Source organism: Typopeltis vanoorti, chromosome 24 (genome assembly GCF_054136105.1).
Source record: "Typopeltis vanoorti isolate ZY-2024b chromosome 24, IOZ_Tvanoo_1.0, whole genome shotgun sequence".
NCBI classification, from domain to species: domain Eukaryota; kingdom Metazoa; phylum Arthropoda; class Arachnida; order Uropygi; family Thelyphonidae; genus Typopeltis; species Typopeltis vanoorti.
Genome location: NC_143572.1, coordinates 61,784,634 through 61,807,231, shown reverse-complemented (window position 1 = coordinate 61,807,231; position 22,598 = coordinate 61,784,634). Strand labels below are relative to the sequence as shown.

The 22,598-nt window shown below is 34.4% G+C and overlaps 1 protein-coding gene across 1 annotated transcript in view; it reads right to left on the bottom strand.

The window, feature by feature from the left end:
* Window positions 1-3,826: 3,826 nt before the first annotated feature.
* RpL35A (ribosomal protein L35A) overlaps window positions 3,827-22,598 on the bottom strand; it is a 34,334-nt gene continuing 15,562 nt past the window's right edge. The window contains exons 3-4 of the mRNA XM_090413728.1: window positions 14,678-14,830; window positions 3,827-4,053 (exon numbers count right to left, since the gene is read on the bottom strand). Of these exons, the coding sequence (XP_090269854.1) occupies window positions 3,879-4,053; window positions 14,678-14,830 (328 nt within the window). The 3' untranslated portion in view covers window positions 3,827-3,878. The remainder of the gene's footprint in view (window positions 4,054-14,677; window positions 14,831-22,598) is intronic.

The window sequence follows — 22,598 nt, the reverse complement described above, 5'->3', positions numbered from 1 at the left end:
GAAGATTTGTGGGTTGCAAAAATTGGTTGATAGGCAGAAAAGGGGTGATATGATTGAGACATTCAAATTACTGAAGGGTTTCTATAAGATTAATTCGGAAGATATTTTTGAGAATAGGACTGGTGGTGGGAGGACTAGGGGCCATACATGGAAGCTGGGAAAGAATGTGGTTAACAAGGGTGTTAGGTTTTTTACTTGGAGAGTGGTGAATGAGTGGAATAAGCTGCCAGAGTCTGTTGTGGGTGCTATGACTGTGAATGAGTTCAAGATGAGGCATGATAGATACTGTGTGAATGTCGAATATTGTTCTTGACATGATGTTAGGGCCTTCATCAATGAGTCTGTCAACTTCCTTGGAGTTGCCGAAATAATAATATTTAGTCTACTGGCAACAGTGCACTTGAGGGATGTCACCATTTCACAGGTGTTGTTGGCACGCTTTGACCACACATTGTTTCTCGTGTTTAAAAATTTGCCCCAAAATGAGTAATCCAAATAAAAAACAATGAACCTATAAAAACAAACAAACCTGAAAAATCTGGATTGGCTCAGCACTGGATTGAAACTAACCACAACATCTTTTGGTCAAAAACTCGCCTCTTACATAGATCCCGTTATGAATTTGAACGTTTATTCAAAGAAAGTGTAGAGGCCTTACTCCATCGTCCTAACCTGAATCGGAATGACTGTATATCTATATCAAAAATCTGGGAGTCTAATCGGGATAACTCATTAATTCATATTAATTTTGTTTTTTAATATTATTAATTAATATCTTTATTTCAATCATGTCTCTGCTTAAAAATATTCTCTTTAATACTTAGTGATATAACACATCACATGGCTTGTTCTATTTTTAAATCATCTATTGTTAGCATTCCACCTTGTGTTTTTTTTTTTAAAAATTGTTCTTGTAGTGCCACTGAAGATGGTCTGCTATTTCCAGACCGAAATATTTGGTTAATTAAATATCTTTCTTGTGTTTACGTGCATATGTTATTCAATGAAACTATAAATTCAACGATTGGGAAGACTTGTTTTATCCAGAGCGAAGAGAAATGTTTTTGCTTATTATACGATGGTTTAATTGTTGTATAATAAATGCCACGTGTATTTATCCTACTTTCATAGTTGTGTTAATTATTATCATTTGATATGATAAGCAAGTATACATTTTCAGAGAAAAAAATATTGGTGCCCACCACTCTCTTTCCAATCTTGAATGCACCCACAACCACAACCAGTTTAGGAACTCCCTGGCTTACATATTGGCATCAGTTATAAGCCAAATTGGAGAAAAATGTTGCAAGCTCATTTTCTTCAAAGTGTCTTCAAAATGGAGACAGAATTTGACTCAGGTAGGGTTGTGCAATTGGCATGGCAACGCAAGACTATCGCATTAAGTATCTAATTTTAAAGAAGTGTGTCGATAAAACACATAAATGCTACAAGACTATATTCCCTTAATTGAAGGAAGTACTCATAAAAGAACATCTCGCCACCAGCGATTTCTGCTTTGCTCCGATTTAACACAACAAAAGAAAGGCTCCTGAAGGGAATACAAAACTTGCATAAATGTTGCACAGCAGTCATAAGGTAGAATGGAGATTAAATTGAAGGCCCATAACTGAATCTTGCAAGGAGTACAAATAAAAGAAACTGTATCTAAGTGTACAAGTTTTTTTAATTAAAAAAAATGTTGCGTAAAAAAAAAAATTTATTCGATATTAATCAACTTAAATGACGTATGCCATAATGTAGATAACCAGATTTCGTTTTGGCTGTGCCCTAAATTACTGGCATAACCACCAGAATCCACATTAATTGCCAAAAGTATTCTAATTACTTCTATCATGAGGTGAGGGTGATACTTGTGTTTTTGTAGTCTAATATTACCATTTCTGAAAATTCTAATGGCATTGCATTCTTATGTATGAAGCTTGATTTCTTGCAATATTACTTAGAGGGGCATTATCTTTCTTTATAACTTTTATGTCCAAATACAATTGACCCAGTTGAAGGAGACGATCTATTTGTTGTAAGCAATGAGCTAAAGCAAATCGTTCATCTACCAACCAGAACAAGATGAGACCAACTTTTCCATTCCCAAACACTTGACATTTTTTAAACTATTCTCCTTCCATGATCTAACTACTGTGTTCTTCAGATCCTGATAACAAAGATTATCCACGTTGGAATGATCTTCATTTCCCACTATTCAAAATTTATCCAAACCAAGTTTCTCAAACATGTGCCAGGGCAGTCTTAGCAAAGGGGGGAAGGCTGTAAATGGCTTGAAGGATGCCTTTAGGCAACCCTTACAAAAGCTGTTGAATGCAATTTCTGTCAACTTCACCTAGATTAAGCTTCTCCTGAACTAATAAATTAATTCCATTCCAAAACAGGAGAATCTATCACTGACCTTGATCTCACATCAGTGTCACTTAATGCAATGTAGATCAAGTCAACTTCTTCAACACCAAGAAAATTGTCTATTAAACAAATACAAAACACAACTGTTTTTATATCACAAAAAACACCTCCCCTCCCATATTTCATAATGCACTGCTTAAGACCAGATCTCACTTGTTAAATTCCTTGAATTTCACCTCTACAGTATCTTCAGTTTCAAAAACACTAGGAATCCTTTTTTTTGCACAATACATTACTTCATCTCACAAATCCACCCAACCTGTGAATATTGATCTTATGTTTGGTGGTGCACTTAAGACCCCTCTAAATATTTCAATGCTTATTTACTGCAATCCCTACTCTCACTTTCCAGCGACTGTCTCCCAGATGAAGTTTCTATGAGTGCAGAACTGGCAACCATGTTCCCAATATCTGCTAAACTTACAGTAATATGACCAACAGCTGCTCAACATCCTTTTTAATACAGTTGAATTTTTATTCACCAAACCTTTTTCCATTCATCTATCACTCCACCTACCTTGGTTCCGTAGAGTTGAAATAAATTCCGAAGAACAAATCCTTTTTGATCCTTAGACAAACACCTACAATAAACTCCCAAATGAAATCTAATCAATAACCTCAGAATATGCTTTGTCCAATTATGATTCTAATATATTATGACAAGTATATATATACCATGTTATACGAGTCCCCATAGATACAGTCCCTGGATTTTGCAGTGATGCAAATTTAATTTTCTAGTAACCAGCATGGCTGCAGCTCTTGGTTACACATAAAAAAATAAATAAATAAAATATTGTAAAAAACTTGCTAACTTATTTTAAACATTTGTATAGACTATGAAAACTATATGATAAGGTATTCTATCCTATTTGTATGTATAAGAAAAATATTTTTCATTTATAACAAATAATCAGTCCAAAATAAATGTCAAAACCAACAGAAAATGTTAATAGGATACTTGAATTGTATATTTATAAATATTATGTATATGTGACAAGAATAATAATAACAAACATTGTCAAATGCATGAAAACAGGAGCATGTCATTAAATATGAATATTAAAAAAATTTCATATTTAATAATTTCCAACATTAATCAAGGTATATTAACAACAGATATGAAAATTACATCCATTATTTTTGAAATGCATAATGTATTTGATATGCTATATATATTTTGACTTGACAAAAAATATCCTTTATCTTTTTAAAATGAGCATAGTTTTGCAAAATTCTTGCCGATTTTTACTGTTTATCTAGCAAAATAAATGGTTCAATTTGCCAAGCTTATTTTTTTGGAGCGAACAAGAGTGCACTAAACAAAGAAATTGCTAAAGTATTTTTCAATCCAGTGAGTGTACAAAAACATCTATGATAATATAACCCAAAATGTTTGGACAAATCTTTTTTATTTTTACTAGTTTTTTTTTACACTTGTGTTGTTATACCCTTGATGGATACATCATAACACGTATTCTGCGTCCCATTGCTTTAGCAGGAAGATTTCTCTTGAACTTGGCTCGGACAACACCACTGTTACCGTGAGGTCTGGTTACTTTACCCCAAATGACTCTTAGCTTAGTGAAAGTATCCTTCTTGCCTGGAACTCTAGTCTTGCTGAAAATAAAATAAATATATTATTAAACTTTTACCTGATTCAATATTTAGGACAGTCTGTTCTACATCAAAATAAGTTTAAGCACGGGATCTAATAAGCATGAAAAATGGATCAAACAATTTACAATTACTATTTAGTAATTTTTATTTTTACAAAATGTATAAATTTTTTAATTAAAAAAATTTCTTTCATAAGTTAGAATTTGCTTCCATTGTTAACTTAAATAGTTAACATTCAGCAAGTTCATGTTTAGATTTGAGTATCATAGCTAATGCTTCTCTTCATTGATTACTACTGCCCATAAACAGTTGACTCACTATAACAAAACAAACTTGTAGGGAGCATAGAAAAAGTTTGTTACGGTGGAGAGTTTGCTATAAAGAAAAATAAGATGAGGTTAAAATTGTTATAGGACCCACCATTAGAAAATACTGAGAATTATAGGACCTGCAGAAATTTAACTAGTAAAATACTGCATTGAGAGAAAAGGCTACCAGAAAACCAAATTGAAAAAAATTTTAAATAATACAATAACTCAAAGGTTCCTCAGATGCAATGGGATATACTTAAAAGATATAAACCACAAACTTGAATGAGAGAATGAAATTGAGGAATTCAGACAATATTTTGAGAGATTACTAAACAAGTCATCACTACCAGATGGAAGCTTTACATACCAGAGGTACCATCTCTGAAGTTGAGAATGTTATTAAAGCAGTAAAAAATAATAATGCAAGTAGTGAAAATAAAAATAAAATAACAGCATAACTTCTAATACTTCTAAAAACTGGAGCAACATCCTTAAACAACTAAGACTTAATGAACTCATCAAGCTGATGTCAAAAAAAGAAATTCCAGTTAAATGGAATACAGCATTACTATTTTTTTTCAGGAGATTCTATGATAACCAGTAATTATAGAAGTATCTCTCTCTCTCTCTCTCTCTGACACTTGCAACAAAATACTGTCTACACTGATCTAGAAAAGAATTAATACTAGGGGTTTCTGAAAAGTAAGTTAGCCCCCCTCTTTTTTTGAGCATGTCTAATAATAGGAAGCTGAAATTAATACACCACAAAATAAGTGAACATCCTTGTCCAAAGAAAAATCAGTTTATCAGTACTAGTACTGGAGAAGTCTATGCCTGCACCTGGTAACCGACATTGCACCACCTGATGAACTTCCTCATCAGTAGTAAAATGACTTCTGGAAAGGTGTTTCTTGAGAAGATCAGACAAATGGAAGTCTGAAGGCACTAAGGCTAAACTGTAAGGGTAAATGTAGAGTTTCCCAACTATTAAGGCTTAACCACTCATGAATGTTGTGCACAGTATTGAGTAGCATTGTTGTGGACCAAAATCATGCCGCTTGTCAGAAGTCCTGGTCATTTGGGTTGAATGTTGGATTTTTCAGCGTGTCCAATGTTGTACAGTAAACTCTACATTGATTGTTCCATCGGCAAGAAGTCCAACAGAACATTGTGGCAATCCTAGAACATGATGGCCATGATTTTCAGACAGTGGTAACAGTTTTGAATTTTTTGTGCACAGGAAATTGTGGATGTTTCCAAGTCATGGAATCTTGTTTACTCTCCAGGGTAATGTGGTGAACCTACGTTTCATCTCCTGTAACTAGACAAGCAAGAAAATCCTAGCCTTTATCGTCGTATCACAATAGATTCTCCAGACACATTCCAATGTGTGTTGCCTCATGCTCCTCTGATAATTGTCAGGGCATGCAGTTAGAGCACACCTTTTGTAAGCCAAGGATATTGCGAACAATTTCATAAACAGTGGGCTTATGCAATTTCCTGCAGTTTCACTTGCCAGTCTTCAAGAACGATCACCTTAATGCACTTGTCACCTGTCTTGCTCGATGTCGAACTTCAATGTCAACATGGCCTGCTTTAAATTCACTGCACAAAAGCATACCTGCTTCTTTGACATCACCTTTTTACCATACACAGCAACCAATTCATGGTGAATGTTACTAGAAGCCCCGTTTGCTTACAAGAAATGAATAACTTCACGAATACCTGTTTTGGACCATATCTGCATAGCAGCTGCCATCTTGCAAATAGAATTAGCTGTGAGGCGACAGTAGCACCATACTGCAATGGCAGTCTTTTAGAACGTTATTAATGAGTCTAACTGTCCATCATTTTTTATTTTATTTTATTATCATGGAAAAAAATGTGTTAACTTACCTTTCAAAACCCCTTGTGTGTGTGTGTGCACACGCTTCAAAATCATAGAAGAGTATCAGTGTGCAATGGAAAAAAACTTCTGCAAGGGAAAGTCGATAACTGATCATATTTTCAAGATCTCAAGTGTTAGAAAAAAATTTGATAAAGAATTGCACTGAGTATTTGTGGACTATACACAAGCATATGACAGTATACATCAAAATGCACTACAGGATACGATAAGTACAGCTTGGTAATCACCATACCCTTGGCAAGGTACATTTCCTCCAGGAATATTCATAGTTCTGAAATAAGATCTGGACTCTGCCAAGGAGATGCTCTCTCACCAACCCTGTTCAATCTAGCACTGAAAAAAGTCATTAGAGACCTAAATGAATAAAGGAGGATGGAAACAAATGGGAACAACATCCTGTTGGCTCGTGCTGATGAAGCTGCTGTCTTTCGAGACTCATCAGGATGTTATACAAACAAACTACATCTAATTTAATCAACGCAAGGTGTTGTCATAAACCAGGAAAAAACTAAATATATGTGTATTTCATGTATCCATGAAGACCGATCCCACCTGGTTGGTGATAATTATTAATTATATTTTTGAGCAAGTGGACAATTTTATCTATCTGAAAGCCAATATTAATGATCAAAATTATATGCATAAGGTATAGAGGAGAGAATTGTGAAGGCCAATCACAGATATTTTGAGATTTGACAACTCTTGAAGTCTAGAATATTATCAAAAAAATCCAGACCATTTAAGCTATCTATGACCAATATTAACTTATGGTTATGAAACATGGTCAATGAAGGGAGACAACGGAAAACATCACATTTGAAAGAAGAGTAGTGAGAAAAATTATAAGATAATAAACAGGAAATGAGAAGAGATTAGTCATTACTAACATAAACGTGATCTAACATAAAGATGTGCAAAAATTCATGTGAAGAGATGACAAGAAATAAGAAAAGTCTCATTTACTGTCATTGCTGATAATATCTTCATGTTTGGTTCAAGATACAAGAGTGTGAAAACAACCAAACCTTAGAGTCTCAGTGACAAACTCAAGAAAACACCAAATCTGCAAGGAGAGAAAAATAAGAACACCATGAGTACTAGAAAAGGAATGAAAGATGACATGAAAACTGAAAATAAGGCTATCCTAGATATCAGGAGTAATTATTTTGAAAGACTGTTAAACAAATCAAGTAGTGACAGAACCGTAAATTTCCAAGAATGAAAAAAAGAAATATCAATACTTGAAGTAAAAAATGCCATCAAAAACTTGAAATGTGAAAAGGCAGCTAGAGTGAATGATATTCAACCAGAAATGATCAAATATGGATGTAAAAAAGTTTTGCAGTAACTATGCTGTATAATTCAGAGGGCCTGGTCAGAAGATCAAATTCCAGAGACTGGAATAGGCTCTCATAATTCCCCCATCTATAAAATATGGGAATAGAGTTGAATGTGAGAATTACAGAGGAATTTCTCTACTAAGTATTCCAGGTAATATTTATGCAAGCATACTTGAGAAGAGGCTGAAAAAAACTGTGGAAGAGAAACTTGAACAAACTGGGTTCAGGGCAAACAGTAGTTGTTAAGATCAGATTTGCACTTCATAACAAACAGAAATCATGGGAATATAACAGTTCTATACTTAAGTTTTGCTCAACAAGATACCCAAAGAAGTTTTTCAAAATGTTTACAATTATTTGGATAAATAGAGCAATGTGTAGACTATATTTAACTTGTAAATCATCAGTTACAATTGAAGAAATATGGGAAGCTAGTTTGATTGAAATTAGGTGCACATCATCTCCACTCTTATCATCTATGGATTACATTATGAAGGAAAGTGGCATCAAACTTGATATAAGAATTGGAGATATGAAACCTTAATTATTTGCTTTATGCAGATGTTATACTCCTAAAAACATCCAGTAAAAGCCCCCAGGATTCTCTGACTAAGTTGAATAGCAGCTGAAACAAATTTGGCACAGTAATCAGCAATAAAAAAGAACCAATACCATGAAAATAATCAGGAACACAAAAAACTTCAGCTGTATTCTCAAGAGAGAACCTACAGAACAGATATTTAGACTTTTTTTTTTTAAGCAAAGATGGCAAATTATATTAGGAAATAGACAGAACAAAAAAGTTGGTATGGTGGAGAGCCAGGTTAATAAATTTATATGGAATAAGAGAGAAATTAGCCAAAACACTAAACTAGCAGTATATAAGATGTCAAACCACTTTTAAGTTATGGTTAGGTTAGAAATTAAGCATTTGATCAAAGCTTTAGTGTCTAATTTCTCATCATCAAATTCCTGCCATGTACCCTCAAGGAGTGTAGAGGATATGATAGTACTACATGAAAAAAATTACATCATTACTAACTTCCTATCTACAATTTTCCTCCAAATCCGTCTGTTACTTGTAAAGACTCCAACATCATCAGATCTTATATTTCTATCATCTAAGGCACTTTGTAACGTATCAATCCACCCATATCTTGGTATTCCTCTGGGTCGTTTTGTTGCCAACCTGGCAGAGAACAATTGTTTTGCTAATCTTTCTTTCTTTCTTTGCCCATTCTGTTTAAGTGACCATACCACCTGAGATTAGCTCTGTTAACGCATTCCTGGATGCTGACAATGTCAAGTTCTTTCCTAATATCCTCGTTTTTAATATGATATTGCCATCTGTTCACGCCTATAATCTTTCTCAGGACTCTCATATCTGCGGTCTTTATTCTTTGATCAAGTGTTTTACTTCTGACCCAGCTCTCAGATCCATAAGTTAAAACTGGTTTGAACACTGTCTTGTATACAGCTAATTTAGTGTTCCGACTAATTTCTCTCTCTTATTCCATATGAATTTATTCAACTGACTTCCTACCATACCAGCTTTGTTGATTCTGTTGTCTATTTCTATATTTAATTTACCATCTTTAGTAAAAATCGTACCTAAGTAGCTGAAATGTTTTACTTGTTCCACAGGTTCTCCATTCACAACACAGTTGACATTTTCAATGATTCTGCCTATTTTCATTGTCTTTGTCTTTTTATTGCTGACCTTCATACCATATCTATTACAACAGCTATTCAATTTAGTCAGAGAATCTTGCAGACTTGTAGCGGATTTATTTATAAGTATAACATCATCCGCATGAGCTGACATTAACATCTCCAATTTTGATATGTTTAATACCACTTTCCTTCATAATGTGATCCATATAGATAATGTACATCCTTGTCTCACACCAGATTAAACATTAAGCATCTTCCTGTACTTCCTTCAATTCTAACTGCTGATTACAACTCAAATAAAGACTAAGTTTTGCTTGATATAATGCCCCATGGACACCATATAACTGTAGCGTATTGAATAGCTTCTCTCTTGACACCTTGTCATATGTATTTTCCCAAATCGACAAAACTTAATACAGATCTTTGTTATATTCCCATGCTTTCTCGACTATTTGTCGTAAAGTGAAGATCTGATCCTGACAGCCTCTATTTGGCCTGAATCCAGCTTGTTCTTCACCCAGCTTTTCTTCCACAATTCTTCTCAACTGTTTCTCAAGTATACTTGCATAGATCTTGCCAGGAACACTTAATAGGGAAATACCTCTGTAATTCTCACATTCAGTTTTATTTCCCTTTTTTATATATGGGTACTATGAGAGCTCTACTCCAATCATCGGGAATTCATCCCTCTTTCCAGGCTTTCTGAACTATGCAGTGCAGCCACTGTAAGACTTTTATACCATCATACGTCAGCATTTCTGGTCGAATATCATCTACTCCTGCTGCCTTTCCACATTTCAAGCCTCTGATGGTTTTTTCTACTTCAAGTATGGATATGTATTCCTGACTGCATGCCTGGTCAGTGTTTTTTTACCAGTGTGCTGTCATCACTGCTTGTTTCATTTAGCAGTTTTTCAAAGTAATTACTCCATACTTCAAGGATATTTTTTTCTCCCATTTTCATGTCACCTTTATCATCTCTAACTCCTTTTACAGCACTCTTTCCTCCATTCCTAAGTTTCTTCAACAACCTCCAGAATACTTTGCCACCTTCTTGATATTTATTTTCTATATTCTTGCCAAAGTCCTCTCATGACTTTTGTTTAGCTAGTTTTACACAGTGTTTAGCATTCTTACATTTGTCTCTGTATTCTCTAAGCACACAAGCTGACTTATTTGCCAGGAACTTTTGATATAATTTCTTCTTTTCCTTCACCGCCTCTTTAACTTTCTGTGTCCACCATGCAGTTATAATTTTTCTATCCTTGCAGACAACTTCACCACATGCCTCTCTAGCTGAATCAATCGGTGCCTTCTTCAAGGCTTGCCACTGAATCTCCAAGGTTTGATTCCTGTTCCCAAACTCTTTCATTTTTTCTTCAATAATCTTTGTGTGTTTTAGTCTACAGTTCACATCTGAGAGCTGCTCAACTTTTATTCGCTTTAAAACTTTCTTACATGTTATTCTTTTCAATATGAAATTCAATTTTATCCTGCTCAAGACTAAATAGTGATCACTTCCAATTTCAAATCCTCTGTACACTCTGGTGTCCTGCACCAGGAAGAAAACATCACTATCAACAATAACATAGTCAATGAGACTTTTCTTATTCCTTGCCTCTTTTCTCCATGTGAATTTGTGCACATTTTTATGTTGGAACATGGTGTTAGTAATAACCAGTCCACGTTCTGAGCAGAAATCCAACAGATATTTGCCATTATTATTAGCTTTGCTCTTTTCTCCAAATTTTCCCAAAATATTTTTGTATGTCTCACAATCATTTCCTACTCTGCTATTTAGATCCCCAACAAGGACCAACTTTTCCTGTTTCATTGTGTCAGTTGCTTTCTCTAAAGCCTCAAAACATTCCTCCACTTCTACCTTAGTAGAACCTTCTGTGGGACCATAGGCACAAATAAGTCTCATTGTCCAGTTCCCCATTCTCATATTTGCCCACATTACTCTACTTGAGACTGACTACCATTCAAGAAGATTAGCCTCGTATTTTGTGTTGAATACTATGGCTACTCCTTCTTTTCCTTGATTGTCATTGCCTGAATATAACATTTTGTATTTATTACTCAGAAAGATCTCACCAGTTTTTGTCTTTTTTTGTTTCAGTCACCCCTATTATGTTGATCTGGTACGTTATGTACAACAATTCAGAAATGCTGATAAATATAGTTTGACCACAGATGAGAGAATTCTCATCTGTGGTCGAACAAACTGTGCATGCAGAAGGCGAATCCATTCATAATTGTAATCAATCCGTTTCAAGGGATGAATGTTTAGTATTGCACGTCAGAAAATTAGTTTTTCTTTTATAAAAATTCTAGTTTTTAAAGGAGGTAACTATTTTCCTTGTACAACATTTGGAAATTTTTATATAAAGCATGCAATTTCATGTTGGTGACAAATTTGTAGATCCCTTATTCTCCCCCCCCCCCCCCCCAACATGAATTGACTCTTCTTGGCACTCTGTCAGCTACGGTTCGCTCAACTAGACTAATTTGGAGGATACATTACAGGAAACTGATGATATTTATCAACTTGAAAATGAAAAGTCAAAAAACATTGCCTCTGAGATATTTTCTATATGATGAAAAGACTAAATAAATATTAAATAAAAATTCTACTGAAAAACTTGAAACTGGAATGCCATATATACACATATACAATCAGTCCTTGACTTAAAATACAGTTTCGTTCCTAATTCCATTTCAAGTCTGAAATAACTATATGAACCACAAGGATAAGCCTAAATGTTAAAATGCATAGGCCTGCCCATTTTAAAACTAATTTTGAACTTTGTTTATAGCAAAACAATACAATGTAAAATTTATAATATAAAATTACCATGTACAATACTGTAATGATAGTTGATTGATTTGGATTTAATGCCAAAGTAACTCAGGCAATGAGCACAGTGTAATATGTCTGTTAATTACATGTGTTCTAATGGTCAATTTGCCTATTTTACAGGATGAAAAAAACCCTGCCAACCCTGTATGAGAGGCTAATTCGCATTCAGTTGATAAGCCCTAATAAAGGACTATAATAAAAATGGAAATAATCAGCCAAAAACGTATGGAGCAAGAGATATGCTTTAAAGCTGCTGCTGCTTTATTAACTGTATGACTAATCGAAGAAGGAAGCAGATGTCATCATCAACAAATTCTTCAAATTCAGTGATTGCAATAGTGTTCTAAGGATGGTTCATTTGGCAGATACATAACTTGTGGAAGATCAAGGCTCATGTTTAGCAGTTTAGATGACAGCACGAGTGAACTTTTTTAAAAATGTGTACATTAAGTACGACTTATTCTGCATAGTCGTTGTTTTGCCATGAAAAGTTTCTTTAAACAACTCAAGGAATCAGTAATATTATTTATTTAAGGCCATACATTCCAATTTAAATATTACAGGCCATCAATCAATCAGTGGTGACAATAGTTAATTACAAAGTAGAATACAAACAATGGATTGATTTGAAAAAGTAAGAGCCATGTGATGTTATACATAAAGGAATGCAATGGTATACTGAGGAAATATTACAGTATTAATTATTTGTTACCTATTTAAAAAAAAAATTATTGATGTGTGATTAGAACATGACTTTCCCATATCTTAGCGAGGCATTTTCTTTAAATAAATGTTCAGATTTATACTGACATCAATGAAGTAAGAGTGTTTCAGACCATCGGATATTGTGGTATCTATTCTGTGCTGTGCCAAGCCAGATTTGCTGTTGCTAATATAAGATTGGTGTTCTTGTATTTTCTTTCTACAGAGCATAGTTTCTCCAAAGAATGAGAACAGCCACAATGAACTTGGTAGAACTCTGGACAAATGGGACATTCTTTTCTACAGAGCTTTTTTAAATAACGAAACCTGTGGGGCGATCATCATTAAAAGAAACACACGTATAAACCACTGTGGTTTATACGTGTGTTTCTTTTAATGTTTTCTACAGAGCATCCAGTCCAATCTTATACCAGCAACAGTAAATCTGAGAAATTTGGCTTCACACAGCATGGAATAGATATAGACCATAACATTGTACGGTTTGAAACAACTTACTTCATCAATGTCGGTATAAATCTGAACATTTGTTTAAAGAAAGCACTGAGGCCTTACTTCATCATCCAAAGTTAAAACTTTCTGATGATCTGAACTTTCATCAGAAAGACTGCTTCTCTCTATCTAAAATATTGGATAGTCTTATTCTAATCACACATCAATAATATTTTTTTTTTAAATAGCTACTGAATAATTAATATTGCAATGTTTCCTAAGTTATACCTTTGCGCTGTTTTATGTATAACATCACTCAGCTCTTACTTTTTCAAATCAATCCACTGTTTACATTCTACTTGTAATTGGCTGTCACCATTGATGATAACCTGTAATATATGGCTTTAAATAAATAGTATTACTTATTCCTGGTGTTTTTCGTATATTGCATAAATTTGTCTGTACAAGCAATTACATAATTCTGTCAAATGTGCCCATCTCTCCATATTGAGGCTCATTTTCTCAAACAACCAAACTGTCATATTAACAGAAATGCCTCTGCCATGTTTTTCACTGTTTTTTTTTTTTTTTGGGGGGGGGGGGACTTTTTGTTCATCTAGTATTTATTTCTCTCTTCAACTTCTTGTGCAGCTCACTCTATAAAGTCTTCATTTGAGAACTCTTCTTCCACAGTTTTTTGTTGCCAACTCTCTAGCTATCAGAACTATCTTATCACTAATCTCTTGAAAGGCTCTGTCAAATCCTGTAAATGCATGAACATATTTTCAGCAACTTCTTCCAAATGCTATCCATACACTGTACTGCTGTCATGCTTCAGTCCTTGCTGCACCTGCATTCTTTGTACATAAGATATATCTTCAAAAGTCTCTGAAGGATTTGACGCACTCAGCAGCACCTGAGTATTTCTTAAAATAAATATTTTACTAAATAGCTTACCCATTTTAAGGTCTCAACACTGTCATAAATAATCCATTCTTAATTAAAATCAAGAATCAAACTTGGCATAAATTTGATTTGATAAGGGAATCTGATACTGTACAATTAAAAATCATTACTCCATTATAGGTAATGACAAATATTTTAACTGGGTACAGCAAGTCACCATGCTATACTGTTTCAAGGAACTCATGGCATTTACCCACAAATAATATTCCATTACAGAAAACTGTGGGTGTGTGGTAAGCACACCACATATTGTTGGCATTTTCCCTTTGAGCTTTATTGAAAAGGAATAGTAGGAAATTTTTTTTTTTTTCCAAGAAACTTTCAGTGCTACATGTAATATATTATTACATAATTACAGCTGAATGATATCAGACTTTTAATTATAATGGAAAATTAAAGTGAGACTTACTTCTTGGCTCTATAAACGAAAGCACACCGTTTTCCAAGGTAAAAATCTGTCTCTTTCCTAGAAACAACTCCTTCGATCTTTAAAAGGGCAGTATTTTCATGTTGATTGCGCAGTCCTCTCTTGTAGCCAACAAACACTGCTTTACAATACAATCTATGCACAAATAAAAAAATAATGATTATAAAACCAATCTCGTTAATATAAGAAAAACTAACAAAAAGTCAACAATAAATAAAGGTGAGGGAATTAATGAAACTAAGGTAAAATTCAATTCAGTAAAGAAATTGAGAGATTTAAAATATTAACTTAGCAGTTATACTTAAGAAGTTCAGACAGTATAACTTTTATAAGACCAGCTCATGAGGAACAAAAATTACATCTTTATATAGTGAGGAAAAAAACCGATGCCTCTTCTAAGGCCACCTGGCTTAGTTCCCTTCACAAAGGAGGGATGAAGTTCTTCGCAACACAGATGGAATTTAATCCAAGTGTTTTCCCAATCAATGACATTTTGTTTTAAATAGCTAGCTCACCCAAGAAAGGTTGGGAAATGAAAACACGTTAAACTGAATGGCGTGGCTCAACAATTGGATAAGCCGTGACCTACTCTTACCAATAATAAAACCAACAATAAAAATAATCTAGAACTCCTGCTCTACAGACTTTTTTATGGCACTTCAGGTAATGAAAATCATGTGACAAAGGCTTTTATAAATCCACACGACAGATTTAAACACAGATAAAGTTGCAAAGCAGAGCTCAATCCAACTGAGCAAAGATATACATCTTCTTTTCCATGCACAAGCACACTTCTTGCAAAACAATTATATATACTGGTGTTCAAAAGCTAAGGACGAACTACATTCCTATCTGTTTATAAAAAAATATTCATGACTACAGCCAAATGTGGACAAATTTATTGCCAGTATACTAATAAATTATATTACACAAAAAAGGTGTTATAAATTTCAAACTAAACTGCAGCATGTTTTTTGGCTAAAGTTACAAATTTCCTAAGGATGTAATTAAGGAATTAATGTACAGTGCTTCCAGAAAACTATGCAAAGAGACATTTCAGAATGGAACACGTCCACCGTGAACTGTGATGCAGCTCTCACAATGTCATACCATGATTAGCAGCAAGTGATTCAGGAGTTCTTGAAGCAAACTAGCCCACTTCTCCTTCAGAGCAAGGATAAGGTCTTGTGCGTTTGTTTTCTGGAGGGAAATTTCGAGTAGCAATGTACCTCCCTATTGCATCCCAAACATGTTCTATGGGGTTGAGATCTGGGGAGCACGCTGACTACTCGATTAATAAATCCTTGGTCTCCAGAAATATCTCCACTGCTTACATATGATGTAGTGTGGCAATGTCATCCATAAAAATGATCTCTTTATCTACAGCATCACAGAACAATTGAAGATGATGTTGAAGAACTTCATTGCAACATTGCATAGTCTCTTTTTCCAGAGCTTGTAGCTCAGTGCATCCATTAAGCATGCCTCCCCACACCACGACCCTAACAATGTCATATTTATCCCTTATAAGAATATCCTCGCAATGGTAAGCAATACCACTTTCACGCAAGATCAAGTGTTGTCTAGAATCAGAGGAAAGACTAGCACAATTCACCTGTAGAGAGTACATTAGCCCATTCGTGTCTTAACTGAAAACATACCCTGTGATGAGCTGTTGATAAAGGAACACAGACATCTTCCCACAATTTATCAAGATATTCACATATCTGTGCTTGAATGGAACCAACTTGCAAGATGACCTGCTGTAGTGCATTGATTACGTTTTGCTGTTATAACAAAAAATCTGTCTTCATGCTCCATGGTAGAGCGAGGGAGACCTTTAGCAAACATCTGGAATATTCTTTTGGTTTGAAATGCTGTCCAGAGCCTGGATACAATGTTATGCGAGATTCCAAACTCTCTCTGGCAATATCAGAAATTTTAAACTCAAAGAATTCCTCAACATTTCAACAGTACCATGGGAATTGGCACAAACAAGCAGTATTTCATTTCGAATTATGAATTTTACCCACAGTGGTTTACTTGAAACTGCCTCCCATTTTATTTATGTGTTTATCTTTACATTTGGACTGCTATAGTTATGCCTTCCTTTCCTTGTTCCTTATTGAATGAATACATCTTAGTTATTTCTGTAATTTCTGTGTTAGTCCATGTCTTTACTAATGATGCTTCTTAGTTTAATGATACTATCTTCAATTCTTTTAACGATGTTTCAGTGGCTGACTTTTTGCTATTCACACCATTTGCTGAAGAAAACAGCAGGTGATCTCTGAACACATATGCAACACTGAAACTGAATAATTGAACTGAACAATACAGAACACAAATTGTGTATTCTGTGGCTTAAACCATTAATAGGTGACAGAAGGGAAAGTGATGATTAGACGTTGGGTTAGATGCCAGCTCTCCACATTACTTATAAGGTACATAACTGGAAGACTTTCCAGTTATGTAGCTTTAGTAATTCTTAAATGCATATTATTGTTAATACAATATAATTAGATGCTGATAAAATTAATTAGAAAAAAAATAATAATAATAAAAAAGGATGCAGCACATGTTTTGGGTGAGTAACATAAGGTTATGCATTTACTAATTTCCCATTTTGAATTTGGACCTATTGCTACTTGAAATTGCCTTCCACTCACTCAGCAAAATGTGATGTCAACCACACAAGAGAAATTACAAAACCTCTCACACAACAGTGCCATGTGAAAGTAAGTGATCAGGTAAAAAGAATCTGTTGAGTACTTGCAGAGCTAAAGGTGTAGTAAATGGGGAATGCTATTCCAAACAGAGGCAGACAGAAGATGACATGAAAGGTTGTGCAGCAGTGAGTTCAGAGCTGAAACTTAAGTGGATGTTAACTATAAGTTGCTCGTATTCTTGTATTCTTATATGATTAGAGGCAAGTGAAAGAATGGTAATAGTCAGTTATGCAGCACCCATGAAAATACATATAAAAAAAAAGCCACGCAGAAACAGAGATGTGAGAAAGCAAATGGATGGGGTTTGTCATTGATAGGGCATCTATTAAATGGACTGCCTCTTCCGGATAGCACAGAGCATTTTCACTCTTCATGTGAGAACAGTATTGTAGGGTCTATCAGATTTAGGATTTACAGTTGACTCTTGATATGGCAAACACCACTTACCACAAACTTACTATAACAAACTCCTGAAAAGTCCCAAACAAAGCCCTAGAAATAAAATTCACTGCAGCAAAAATTTACTGTATTATCAAAAGTATGTGAGAGTACGATATAATTTAGTTCCCAGAAAGAGATAGGATTGCATTTTGATAGCAGTGAAATTTGCTAATTTTTCTTTACATTTGGGAATAGTGAGATCAGTGCCTAAGATACTGTTTACAGAAAGTCTTAAAGATCATTTCAGTGCTACTAAGTTTGTTTAATCAAGAAGAATGGAGTTTACTATATTGAGCATAATACAGGCAGAATTTGAGGTTAGTGTGAGATCACTAACCTAAGAAGGCCTCCCTACTAGACCTAATTAAATGCCTTAGATATATCAGGAGCAACTAGTTTCTCTAAACATTTCCAAAGCTTGTGTCCAAAGGTGTGTAAATTCAGCTAGGTCTGCTATGGAGTAAAGTAGTAGAATACATATTGGTGATTGCTTATCAATAACTGACCTATTACTTTTCAGTATTGAGGTGAGGATAATAGGATGATAGTCTAATGCAGTGATTCCCAAACTGTGTGCTGCGGTGCCCTGGGGAGCCACGGCTTCCTCACAGGAGTGCTGTGGTTACAAAATTTTCATAATTTTATTTCCATTTTCAATCCAATGTGATAGGATGTGACATCTAGCAGACCTGGTACAAACCAGTAACTCACTTAGTAATAACTCTTTGCAGAAGCTCTACAAATGGTTACTAGATGGTGCTTTACAATAATTAAGTTTCTCTAACTTTCTCGGTACTCTGTGTTCGTATATAAATAGCTGTCATTTTCGAGCGGTCTTAGTGTTGAATTAGTTTTCGGAGATTGTATCAACTGAATATTGTTGTGATTTAGTCAAGTGAAGTTTTTGAAGTATTTCTTCTCGTATGTATTTTTAAAAATGGATCGGTTTTTACTAAACAGTAATAAGCGTTGTGAGAGAGAAAATAAAGAGGGCACACCGTCAAATAGTGGCAAGAGTGTGAAGAAGCATAAATATCGAAAATATGATGACAGTTATTTGGACTTTGGTTTTATGTCGACAGAAGTCAATAGTGAAGGGAGGCCACAGTGCGTACTGTGTATGACAGTTTTGGCACCAGAGTGCATGCTACCTAGTAAGTTGAAACGTCATTTAGAAACCAATCCTCCCAGCATGGTTAGTACATCTCGTGATTACTTTACCAGAAAGTTAAGAGTTAAATCAACAAAAAGGTAGTTTTTATAAGCAGGCATCAATACTAAGCAATGCTTTGCTAACATTTTACAAGGTGGCACATAGAGTTGCAAAATATAAGAAGCCTCATACCATCGCAGAAGAACTCATTCTACCGATTGCTGTAGATATGGTGAACATTATAATCGGTGAGTCTGCTGGGAAGCTGCTTTCAAAAGCGCCTTTGTCCAATAACAATAACACCAATATTAGTCGCAGAATACAGCACAAAGGAGGACCTTTGCAGCTGGATGTCGGTCACTATGATAAAAACTAAGTATCGTGAGAAAATCAACGTGGAGAAGGAAATGAGGGTGGCCATGTCCAGATTGATTCCAAGATTTGAGAAAATGTGCGGTGATCAACAGGCTCATCCATCCCATATAAAAACTACCTTTTTGTTGATTTAACTCTTAACTTTCTGGTAAAGTAGTCACGAGATGTACTAACCATGCTAGGAGGATTGGTTTCTAAATGACGTTTCAACTTACTAGGTGAATTTGTTCAATTACTTTTTTTTGTGATCTTAAATATGTGTTTTATTTATTTTTACCTAACCCTTTAATTTTAAAAAATAATTTGCTATTTCGCCAAGTGTACTTGTTAGAATTTGACAAAGGGCACCTTGGGAAAACCTGGATTCAGCAAGGTCGCTGAGAATCAAAAAAGTTTGGGAACCACTTGTTGGGTGACTTTTATCTCCATTTAAGCATTATGGTGGATAAGGTCATGATGCCAGATGATTATGACCACGTATAGGCAAACACAGGATAGGTGTTTATTCTGGAGCGCATATTTTTAGTACAGATGGAGTGATACTATCAGAACCAGGAGGCATACAATGAGTTGTCTATGGTAATGCTGTATTCTTATGACTTTACCATAGAAACCCACTTCTGTATAGACTTGGTAAGCTGTGCGGAAGTGGGAGGGAAAAAATGGATGCTGAGAGGTTGTCTTATTTTTAGACAATGATGACATTGCACCATCTAGATGTGAGAGGCAGAAGAATAGAAAGGCACAAGTTCTGGCCAATAGAACTTAGAACCAGAAGGTTCAACTCAGGAGTAAAATATTTTTTATATTTTGCACTTAACAAGGATTGTTGGTTGGTCAATTGGCTGGTTTGTGGTTTACTGGTGCAAGAACAACAAAGGTCATACTTGCCATTATAAGATTAGGAATTAGGATTAAGAAATAAGATTATAAGGAAGTAAAAAATAAAAAAAGCTAAATGTACAAGATAACAAAAAAAATTTTTTAAATTGAGCAGTGCCACATAAAGTGCATTATTTATTAATTTTAAGATTAATTTAACAAATAAATTATTAGTTACATTATAAGTTAAAAATTTAATGCATCTCATCAAGTGTAATTTAAAATTTGCAGAGTTTATACAGTTTGGCCAGATTAGTAAAAACTAGATTTTCCTCTCTCTCTCAAGAAGCACTGGCACTCCACCAGAGAATAGTATACCGTCGTCGTCATCTGAGCAATTCAGGAATAGGCTTTTTATGTCCTGTTCCTGCTCTGCAGATGAAGTTGATCTTTCAACCTTAATCTTGACGGACTGCAGCGTCTTCTTCCTGTGGGTTTATATTCATATGCTAATTTGAATCCTATTGTTATTTCCTTTTATGTGGTGTAGCCAATTTTGCTGATATTCTTCTATTTCTTGTATAATGTTTTATGTATCTAATTGTTCTCTTATTTCTGTGTTTTTCTTTTTATCTAACATAGTGAGTCCCAGGAGAGGTCTTAGAAACTTCATCTGTGCTGCTTCCAGTCTTTGTTTTAGAATTCCAAGTTTCACTTCAAAATTTGAGAGATGGTTTAGAGGTCATATTATGTAATCTTAAATAGTATACTGTATTTACTCAAATATAACTCGCACTTTTTCCCCCAAATTTAAAGTTAAAAAATCGTGTTTATAAATGCAGGGATTTTCAGAAAAAAACTAAATTGATGTTTATAATTAAATCCTCAGTATTCATTATAATTTATTATAACTGCTCACATTATTTATAAAATGAATGCATTTAAATATTAATTATCAATGTTATTTATGCAATTGGCCACTCATCTTCATCACAGGATATATTTGAATCTTTAGCAACAATGCATCTGAAATTAGATTAAAACAGTTTCACTATTGCTTGTCCTTTTATCATTTCAGAATCAAAAACTTTGAGTTTAAAACCAGCAATATAACTTGAACTCCATATTTCAAGCAAAATTACCAGTAATTTGCAACATTATGAACAATCCTTTATGAATGACTAATTAGAAGTGAAAGCAGAGTGCAAAACGGATTACAATGGTAGGCCAGAAGAAATGGTGCAGCTATGAAGACATGCAGATGATTGGTGCAGTATTAACAAAAAATCACGTGACTCAACAACAAAGACAAGCCGACGATTGATATGTTGAAATGCTGACTCTCTTCAACCGAATTCCAAAATATCTGAAACTGCTATACCAAAATTCACTATGTATTTCTTAAAATTGTAAACTTTTTTGTGTGTGAGATGTATGCAAAACTTTTTAATTTCTATTTTCATAAAGTAAAATCAGGGGTGTGAGATATACACGAGGGCAAGTTATATTCGAGTAAATACAGTATAGTAAGATGAGTGTTACACTGTTCATACATAGTTGGATTATCAACCCTCGATAGATAAAAATCGTATGATTATCTATGCAAAGTCTAGCAAGTCAACTTCCTCTCCTACGTTTCTACAGACCAAACTATAATGCATTACTTCAGGCTTAATCTAATGCAATTTTTTTGTCATCACTTCCTTCATACAGAAAATATATTTCCTGTATGAAATGTAGAACAATACAGAAATATTTTGAGAACATTTAGAGAAAAAAGCAAAGCTAATAATAGTGGCAAATACATGTTGGATTTCTGCTCAGGACATGGACTGATTATTACTAACACAACATTCCAACATAAAAATGTACACAAATTCACATGGAGAGAAGAGGCAAGGAATAAGAAAAGTCTCATTGACTATGTTATTGTCGATAGTGATGTTTTCTCCCTGGTGCAGGACACCAGAGTGTATAGAGGATTTGAAATTAAAAATGATCACCATTTAGTCTCTTGAGCAAGATAAAATTGAATTTCATAATGAAAAGAAGAACATGTAAGAAAGTTTTGAAGTGAATAAAAGTGGAGCAGCTCTCAGATGTGAACTGTCGACTAAAATACATAAACATTATTCAAGAAAAAATGAAAGTTTGAGAACAGGAACTAAACCTTGGAGATTCAGTGGCAAGTCCTGAAGAAAACAATGACTGATTCAGCCCGACAAGCATGTTGTGAGGTTGTCTGCAAAAATAGAAAAATCAGAACTCAATTGCAGACACAGGAAGTTAAAGAGGCAGTGAAGGAAGAGAAGAAAGCATATCAAAAGTTCCTAGCAAATAAGTCAGCTCGTGCTCTTAGAGAATACAGAAACAAATGTAAAAA